The 8,404-nt window shown below is 64.3% G+C and overlaps 1 protein-coding gene across 1 annotated transcript in view; it reads left to right on the forward strand.

Annotated features, from left to right (window-relative positions):
* Positions 1-8,404, forward strand: part of IGF2R (insulin-like growth factor 2 receptor) — a 112,992-nt gene that overhangs the window by 83,353 nt on the left and 21,235 nt on the right. Inside the window, exons 21-30 of the mRNA XM_012735188.1 lie at positions 594-695; positions 1,551-1,652; positions 2,773-2,965; positions 3,586-3,756; positions 4,117-4,260; positions 4,923-5,098; positions 5,211-5,298; positions 5,674-5,889; positions 6,292-6,422; positions 7,075-7,172. Of these exons, the coding sequence (XP_012590642.1) occupies positions 594-695; positions 1,551-1,652; positions 2,773-2,965; positions 3,586-3,756; positions 4,117-4,260; positions 4,923-5,098; positions 5,211-5,298; positions 5,674-5,889; positions 6,292-6,422; positions 7,075-7,172 (1,421 nt within the window). The remainder of the gene's footprint in view (positions 1-593; positions 696-1,550; positions 1,653-2,772; positions 2,966-3,585; positions 3,757-4,116; positions 4,261-4,922; positions 5,099-5,210; positions 5,299-5,673; positions 5,890-6,291; positions 6,423-7,074; positions 7,173-8,404) is intronic.

An 8,404-nucleotide genomic window follows, 5' to 3' on the forward strand; every position in this document is an offset into this window, starting at 1 on the left:
GGAGTGGGGGCGCTGACGCTCGGGTGGGGAGACGCCGGCCGCCCCGTCGCTCTCCTGAGCGTTCGCAGGCGCCTTAACTTCTCTGTGCCTCAGTTTCCCGTCTACACGCGCCGGGCAGGGCTAGCCCGCAGCCCGCTGGGGCCGCGGAGGGCGGGGAGCAAGGCTGATGAAACCAGGCGGTGCTAGGTTGGGCCCCGCACGGCGCCGCTCCAGAAGCCCGGGCGCTCGGGCGGGCACAGGCAGCCTCACCTGTGGCACACAGCGCCGCCCGAGCGCCCCCAGCCCCACCCTGCCCGGCCTGCCTGGCGCCCCTCCCCCATGGCCCAGAGGCCACAGTGGGTCCCGTGGGCGCAGTGGGGCGCTTCTCGAGGTGGCGGGGGCGCGCCCCCTCCCGGTGCTGCCCCTCTCCCTGGCAGACAGGTCTGCACCCAAGCTTAGGCGTCACCCTCCTGATGGGGCAGCCCAGGGCAGAGAAGCGAGGCGTGCCCAGGCCTGGACAGACACCCGGGTCCGGGCCTGGCCGCCTTGTGGCAGGCTGGTCTCCGTCAGGTCCGCTTCCTCCTAGTGACTGTCGCCTGGGTCTCACCTTGCAGAACACCCACCCCATATTCTCCCTTAACTGGGAGTGTGTGGTCAGCTTCCTGTGGAACACCGAGGCCGCCTGCCCCGTGCAGATCACCACGGACACGGACCAGGTACGTGCCGGCCCTCCCCGCGCCGTCCTGAGGAAGGAGGGTCACTGCGTTGTCCCCTACGCCCGGCTCCTGGGCTGAGGGCAGGAAGTCACCCTCCCACCGTAGACTCCTCCCTCTTCTCCGCCCCTGGCCTGACGGGGAGAGCTGGGAGTGGACACCACCGCAGAGCTAAATGTCCAGGGTCCGCCGGCTGTGCCCTCGGCCTGCACCCCGGCGTGCCCTCGGCCCTGGGCACAGCCTGCCTGTGTCCTCCCCTGTGACCCACGCATGCTCTGCGGGGACACCCAGGTTTATTGCCGCACCGCCAGCCCTGCCCCTCTGACTGGGCCCTCTGGCCACGGCGCATACTCCTGCCTCCCGGCCCTGCTGCGGGGGGCGGCTCTGAGACTGACCTCTGACAGCCGGCCGTTGTCACAGCTGCGTTTCTCTGTGATGGAGTGCACGTTCCTCTGCAGTTTTTTCAGCTCTGCATTGAGCGGCAGCCACTTGGCATGAAAGTACAGAACTGGCCTTGCAGTGACTGGGGGTGGGCTTAGCAGGGGGCACTGCCACCCTGTTCCCGGGCAGTGTGCTGGGCCTGGCTGCGTGGCGCCCGCCCGGGACAGGCAGGCTGCTGGCCGGTCCTACTGGCCTTTCGTGCCTCAGACAGGATGCACTTAACCTCCAGCTCGGCAGTCACGGGCCTGGCGGCAGCCGTGGCTCCCCAGAAAGCTCCCCTGAGCCCGCTGCAGCTGGCGCCACAGCTGTCTGCTGATGTTAAGGCCGTGGAGAAACAGGGCTGCGTGAGGCCCGTGTGTGCAGGTTGGGGGTGCCGGCGGGTGGGTGTGGCCTGAACTGCCCTTTCCTGCCCCACAGGCCTGCTCCATCAAGGACCCTAACAGTGGGTACCTGTTTGACTTCAACCCACTCAACAATTCCCAGGGATATGTGGTCTCGGGCATCGGGAAGACTTTCGTGGTGAGTTCTGTGACGATACCAGTTTGCTTTGTCCTGAGTCACCTGCAGCCGGGCCTGCAGGCAGGTCCTCAGGGATAGGCCGCGACGGAGCCCTCACCCGAGGGGGTGCGAGGGCCTGAGTGTAGGGAGCTGGGGATGTCATCACCCAGGCCGCTACAGTGCAGGTGGGGGTGTCATCTGCTGGAAGCTACTCAAGCCTGTTGAGTGGCCTCGAGCTGGCATGACCTGGAGGGCGGGTGGCAGAGACCTGACTCCTCAGCGGGGGCTGGTGGTGGTAGGATCCCACCACTTAGATTTAGCAAGCGCTCCAGGAGAGTCTGGTCTGCTGGAGTTTGGGGGGAAATGCTGATTACAGTACCCCTAAACGGGCCACAAGCCGGGGGTGGCGGTGGAGAATCTTCTCACTGCACTTTCAGAGACAGCCTGGTGGTGTAGAGCAGCGAGCTGGAAAAGTCTCCACACGAACACTGTTCTTTATAAAATGCTTAAAAAATCTTTGGTTTGTTTAAATTCTTCCAAAATCCAATTGAGACAGAGGATAGGCTTTGAAAACGGGAAGTTGGGGTGAGAACATCTTAGGAACAGTGATGCAGGGGCACTTTGTAGGTAGCCACTGCCCGGGAAAGTGCTGGAGCGGAGCTTGTCCCCCAGCGGCCTGGGCCGGTCATCTGCACCGCAGGCCAGCTGCGCTGCAGCCCGGTGTATGCCGGGGAAGAGGCGGCACGGCACCCCGTGCTGCCTGGCTGGGCGTGCCTCTGATGGGGCCAGGCGATGACCCGTAGGGGACAGGCGTCAGGAGGGTCAGCCTGCGGAGGGGCCGTGCTCCACGGACCTCCAGTTTCAGTCAGCTTGCCCGCATGCGCCATCTGCACAGTGACCCGCTGCGCCGGCCTCTCCTGCGGTCAACGTGACACGTCCCAGCAGTGGACGCAGGGCTGGTGGCTGTGGTGTCCTGATCCCCGGGGCAGTTTCTGGGCGCCGCCGTTGGGCCGTGACTCCTCCTTAGGTCCTAACCCTGAGGACTAAATGTGGAAGGGGTGACGCGCCGACGGGCGTGGTGAGGGCCGCATGTGTCCGGGCACCAGAGCCGGCCTGAGTGGTCCTCGCTGTCCCCCTGCAGTTCAACGTGTGCGGCACAATGTCTGTCTGTGGCACCCTCGAGGGGAAGCCCGCTTCTGGCTGTGAGGCCGAGAGCCAGACAGAAGACCTGAAGAACCTGAAGCCAGTCAGGCCAATGATTCTGTCCAGCCTCCAGCTGTCCACGGAGGGCCTGATCACGCTGACCCTCAGAGGGAATGCAGACCCCAGCAAAGGTGAGCTCGGAACCAGGGCGCCTTGTGGTGGCCAGTGTCTTGGGGGTACCCCGAGGCCCCACGCCAGCTCCCACCCTCCGGAGAGTCCTGTGCCCCGACCCAGGCTCTCCCATGGGGCCCCCCAGAAGTTCCCAACCTAGAATGCCAGTCTTTGGTGCTGCTTTCTGCTGGGTCCCCAAGCAGATACTGAGGTTACTGTTACTTATTTCCTTCTCTGTTCTTCCCCTCAGTCTTTCTTGCACCTTTTTGTAATAAATACACTTCTGGGGTGCATGTGTTAACATTTCTGCATGTTCCTGCCGCTCTGGTGTCCAGTGGACGGAGCTCTGAGAGGCGGCGTGTGTGGGCGTCCTGTGCAGGCTGGGCTAATGCTGCGTCCATGGCCTGCCCTGCCCCACCCCTACCCTGGGCCGCCAAGACCTCCCTTCTCCTTTGCAGGGAGGGAAGGTCCAGACAGAGCTGGAGGCTCTCTGCCGGCTGGAACTGGGGTCCCTCGCTTGAACCCAGGCCCTTGAAACCGCCCCCGTGCCTGCTGTCCAGCGGGCGCGGCGCCCCTGCGGCCCGTGCGGACTGCCCGGTCTTGCTGCCTGTGCCTTCACACCCGCCTTCTGATTTCCCAGGGACCTCTGGTGCGTTCATTATCCGCTTTGTTTGCAACGATGACGTCTACCCGGGAAACCCCACGTTCCTGCATCAAGATATCGACTCGAACCTCGGGATCCGTGACACTTACTTCGAGTTTGAAACCGCGCTGGCCTGCGTCCCCTCCCCGGTGGACTGCCAAGTCACGGGTAAGCCTGGCGGGGTGCGCAGTGGGCGCAACGGGCGCGTGTGTGCTGGTGTGTTTCACTTACCGACAGTGTGACATGGGTGTTACGTGTCTTGTGAGCGATGCTTTAAAGTCCTGTCATTTCACTTGAGAATGAAGGAAGCGGTGGCTCTGGAGGGTGCGCCTGACAGCGGACAGTGTCCCCAACACCTGACGGTGCCCTGGGCCTGCCCCCCACGTGCTCGCTGCCCTGAGGGGCGGTGTTGGGGCGGGGTGTGCCCTGTGGCTGTGTCTCCTGGGGTCTCCTGGAGGTCTCGGGGGGCCGCATTGTGCCCCGAGGCTGGCGGGGGAGCAGAGGCACCCACGCACCCCTCTGTTTCAGACGCTGCTGGCAACGAGTATGACCTGAGCGGCCTGAGCAAAGTCCGGAAGCCTTGGACTGCCGTGGACTCCTCAGACGAAGGCAAGAGGAGGACTTTCTACTTGAGCGTCTGCAACCCTCTGCCCTATATTCCCGGGTGCCATGGTGAGTGCCCACGTCACAGTAAATGTGCCGAGACGGTCAGATGGACCAAAGCCCAGGGCCACGCGCCATTTATGAGATGTGCTTGAAACACGAGCACAGAAGGGATGACAGAGAGTGGAGGGTGACAGAGCCCAGCCCAGGAAAGTTCTGGAACGCTCCTGGTCGTAGTACCACAGAAGGCACAGGCAGCACAGAAGTAGAGGCACGTCGTAGTGCGAGACTCAGGCAGTAGGGCGAGGTGACAGTCCTGACGTGAATAAGCCTGCCGAGTTCTCCCCCCTTTCCAAGCGGGGGGAAGGCAGACGCATGCGGGAGCAAAGCAGGCTGAACACACCCTCCAGCAGGGAACCGCGTGGAACACTGTCAGTTAGAGCCAGAAGCGAAAATGAAGAGCGAAAGAGGCCTGGAGACTGCAGGAGGCCAGCTCGGTCGCGGCCGTGCTTACGGCGCTGGTAGCAAGAGCGTCACGTGCAGTCAGAACAGGCACGCGAGGTTAGCGGGCGTCTGCGGCCCGAAGCCAGGGCAGATGCTCAGGCCACTTGAGGTGTAGCGAGAAAACGGCAGAATGATCGGGAACCTCGTGTTTTGGAAATCGAGAACCTCGTTTCTCGAGCCCTGAGCGTGCGCCGCCGCGCCCCCAGACGCGCTCCCCGCTCTTCCAGGCAGCGCAGTGGGGTCCTGCCTGGTGACGGAGGAGAAGAGCTGGAGCCTGGGCGTGGTGCAGATCAGCCCGCAGATGGCCGCCAACGGGTCCCTGAGCCTCGTCTACGTCAACGGCGACAAGTGTGGGGACCAGCGCTTCTCCACCAGGATCTCCTTGGAGTGTGCCCAGACCTCGGTGCGCGCTCCCCGCCCAGGCGCTGGCGGCCGCCCCGGCGTGGGCACGGGTGGTGGCTGTTGGTGGTGACTTAACTAAATGGAAACAAAACCATCTGCTGGCTTCCCTGCAGGGGTCGCCGACCTTCCAGCTTCTGGACAACTGTGAATACGTGTTTGTCTGGAGGACCGTGGAGGCCTGCCCTGTCGTCCGAGCCGAAGGTGAGGCCCGGCCGGTCCGTGCGGGCACCCTGCCTGAGCAGAGGAAAGGGCCCTGCGCCCCTGCTTCCTGTGCCCTTCGCCCCCTATTTCCTCACCCGTTTCTGTGCCCCCCACGTTCTTGTGACCTGATGCTGGGCTCCCGTGTCATCCTCTCCCCGCCCCTGTGCTGCTGCTCTGCAGCTTTGCTCATCCTGCTGGGATGAGGGGCTGCTGTTTCTCACTCTGGGGTGGGGCTAAGCGATCTTGGGGTAAGCTTTCTAGAAAGCTGTTGCCAGTGGTCTGTGCCACGCCATGGGGCGGGAATGAGGCTCAGTGGGGCCCGGGGCTTTCTGCTGGAGCGCGCTGAGGCTGCTCTCCTGCTCGTGTCCCCCAAAGGAGAAAACTGCGAGGTCAGGGACCCCCGGCACGGCCACCTGTACAACCTGAAGCCCCTGTCCCTGAACGACACGCTCGTGACCGCCGGCGAGTACACCTACTACTTCCGGGTCTGCGGGCAGCTGTCCTTGAGCGTCTGCCTCGGCGGCGAGAAGTCCAAGCCGGTCTCATCGTGCCAGGAGAAGCGGGGCCCCCAGGGGTTCCATAAGGTGGCAGGTACGGCAGGGGCGCCCCTGTGTGAGGAGGGGCAGGATTCCTGGCTCTTGGCGCCGGGAGCACCTCTCCCGCAAGCAGGGAGGACGGCCGGTCCTCCCCGGCTGTCACCTGACCCCCGTGCCGGCTGCTTGCTGCCTTCTCGCTTGGCGACGCCGGTTCTGGGCCCGAGAGCCCGTCTCCCTGCCACACGTGCGCCCTTGGGCGGCCAGTGCAGGGGCTCTGTGCAGCACGCCCCGAATCCAGCCAGAGGGCCGGTGCGGTGCAGGCGGGGACGCTCGTGTCCAGGGCACGGGAGCAGGCAGGTGGCGCGGGTGAGGGTCCTCCCTGCGCCCGCCAGTGCCTGGCTTTGCACGGCGGGGGGAGGGGCTCGTGACCTGCGCCCTGACTCGGCTCCGTCAACAGGTCTGGTGACGCAGAAGCTGACCTACGAGAACGGGCTGCTGAAGATGAACTACACCGGCGGGGACCGCTGCCACCAGGTGTACGAGCGCTCCACCACCATCTACTTCTACTGCGACCGCGCCCCCCAGAGGGTGAGTGCCCCCGCGGCCCGCAGGCTCCCTGTGGTGTGGGCACACGGCTCGGGGCGCCTGGCGTTTATTCCCTGCCCTGTGCCAGTGCGGGGCCCTGGGCAGCCCGGAGCTCCTCGCGGTCAGGACGCAGCAAGCCTTCAGGGCCGAGGGGCGAGGCCAGGCCGCATGGAGCCGAGGCCACCGAGCGCCCCTCCGCCCAGGCCCGAGGGCGGGGCTGCTGGGGCTCGTGGGGTCACCAAGTAGATCAGAGCACAGGCCTTGGGAGTCGGAGGGTTTGATGCATTCAGGGGTCCGGTTCAGCATATTTCCAGTTCACAGTAAAGTTCCCCAAGGGGAGACTTTGACTACTTGGGAAATCCCTATTTTCATTTTATTCCGCTGTGGGACTGTGGAGAAAGGAGCTTTTAAGTTCCTTACTAGCTCAGAACTCCCTGGTTCAAAGTGGGCATTACGGTCTCAACACCGCGCTCCCCTGAAATCCTGACGGTCAGCGGGGTGCGAAGGGCCGTCTGTCCAGCACAGAGGAGACGGTCTCCCGCAGTGTTTAGGAGACCGCTGCGCCGTGGTGCCGGGCGGGCGTGGCCTCGACTGTGCCCCCGGTGACGCCCGAGCTGCGGGCTTCCCGGTCAGCCTCTGCGTGTCTCCCTCCCAGCCCGTGTTCCTGAAGGAGACCTCGGACTGCTCGTACCTGTTCGAGTGGCGGACCCCATACGCCTGCCCGCCCTTTGACGTGACGGAGTGCTCTTTCAAGTAAGGCGCGGCGCGGACCTTGGGGCTGGCCGCCTTCGTGCGGCCGGTTTCTCCTCTGGCCGGGACCCTCAGAGTCGGCTCACTTCGCTGAGCCCCGGCGCGTGTCTTCGCAGAAGGAAGAGCGGGTTAGGTCAAGTCTCCACCCTCGGAGATTCTGAGGCTCCTGTGCTGTGATGCAAACGTTAGGGACGAGCCCAGAGTCAGGCCGGAGGACGCGGCAAGGCTCCCGGGTGTAGGCAGTGACAGCCAGGACGGCCCCGTCTGGCTGCGCCCCGGGTGCTGCTCATCGGGGCCCCGAGGAGGCCTGGGGAGGGCGCGGCAGAGGCCTGGCCAGCGCGAGGGGCACCAGCCTGCAGGTGCCCGGTGGCCTTTGGCCACCGGCTCAGCGCGTGCCTGCGGCAGGTGGTTGGCCGCTCCTGGGACGAGGTGGGGCCTTGGCACCTGAATGTCGACCGGGTCACCCCTGGAATTGGCACACAGTAGACAGCTTGGGCCCCTTCCCCGGAAAGCTTGGTTCTGTGCGTCTGGGTCTGTGGTTCTGAGTTTGCACGGGACAGACTGACAGTCCCACGGTGAGGACTTGTCCAGGAGTCAGGGTCACGGCCGGCTGTCTTGGGGACACGTTTTGTCGCCTCACACGTTTGTGCTGAATCAAGTGAAGTCGAGCGCCAGCAGCGCGTGGGAGCCTGTGGCGGGCCGTGTTTTGCGACTGCGCCCGTCACGCAGCCGCGTCACCTCATGCGGCCGGCGCTTCCGGGCACCTGTTCATCTCCCAGGTGGTGACGGAGCCCAGCTAGTTCTGCGGACGCCGGGGGCTGCCCCGGGCTCTGGCCGCCGCCGGGCATCCTCAGCTCCCTCACACTTGTGTTGAAGGAGTGTAATTCTGAGGTCTTTGCAGAAAGCCTCGCTCCCCCAAGTAGTTTTATGCTTTGAAAAGTTGGATGAAATCAAAGGAAAATTGAGTAGTTGGGTGAAATGAGGCTGCTGTGTGCATCTCCTAAGAAATTCACAGAACACAAAATGTGTCACCTAGGTGAACTCTCCCGCCCTGACCTCTCCCCTAGCCTCATCCCACATTCCCTGTCTTCCTGTAGTTCTTTCTGGAACCTTCCAGAACTGACACTGCACCTTTGTCGGCCTCAGACCGTCTCTGTGGGCTCCTCCACGGAGGTCGGCCTGAGGCGCCCCCCCCTCCCCTGCCCGCCCCGTCAGCGCGTCTCTATCCCGGCACC

The sequence above is a fragment of the Condylura cristata genome, unplaced genomic scaffold (genome assembly GCF_000260355.1).
Source record: "Condylura cristata isolate star-nosed mole 26May11 unplaced genomic scaffold, ConCri1.0 scaffold00001, whole genome shotgun sequence".
Taxonomy (NCBI): Eukaryota; Metazoa; Chordata; class Mammalia; order Eulipotyphla; family Talpidae; genus Condylura; species Condylura cristata.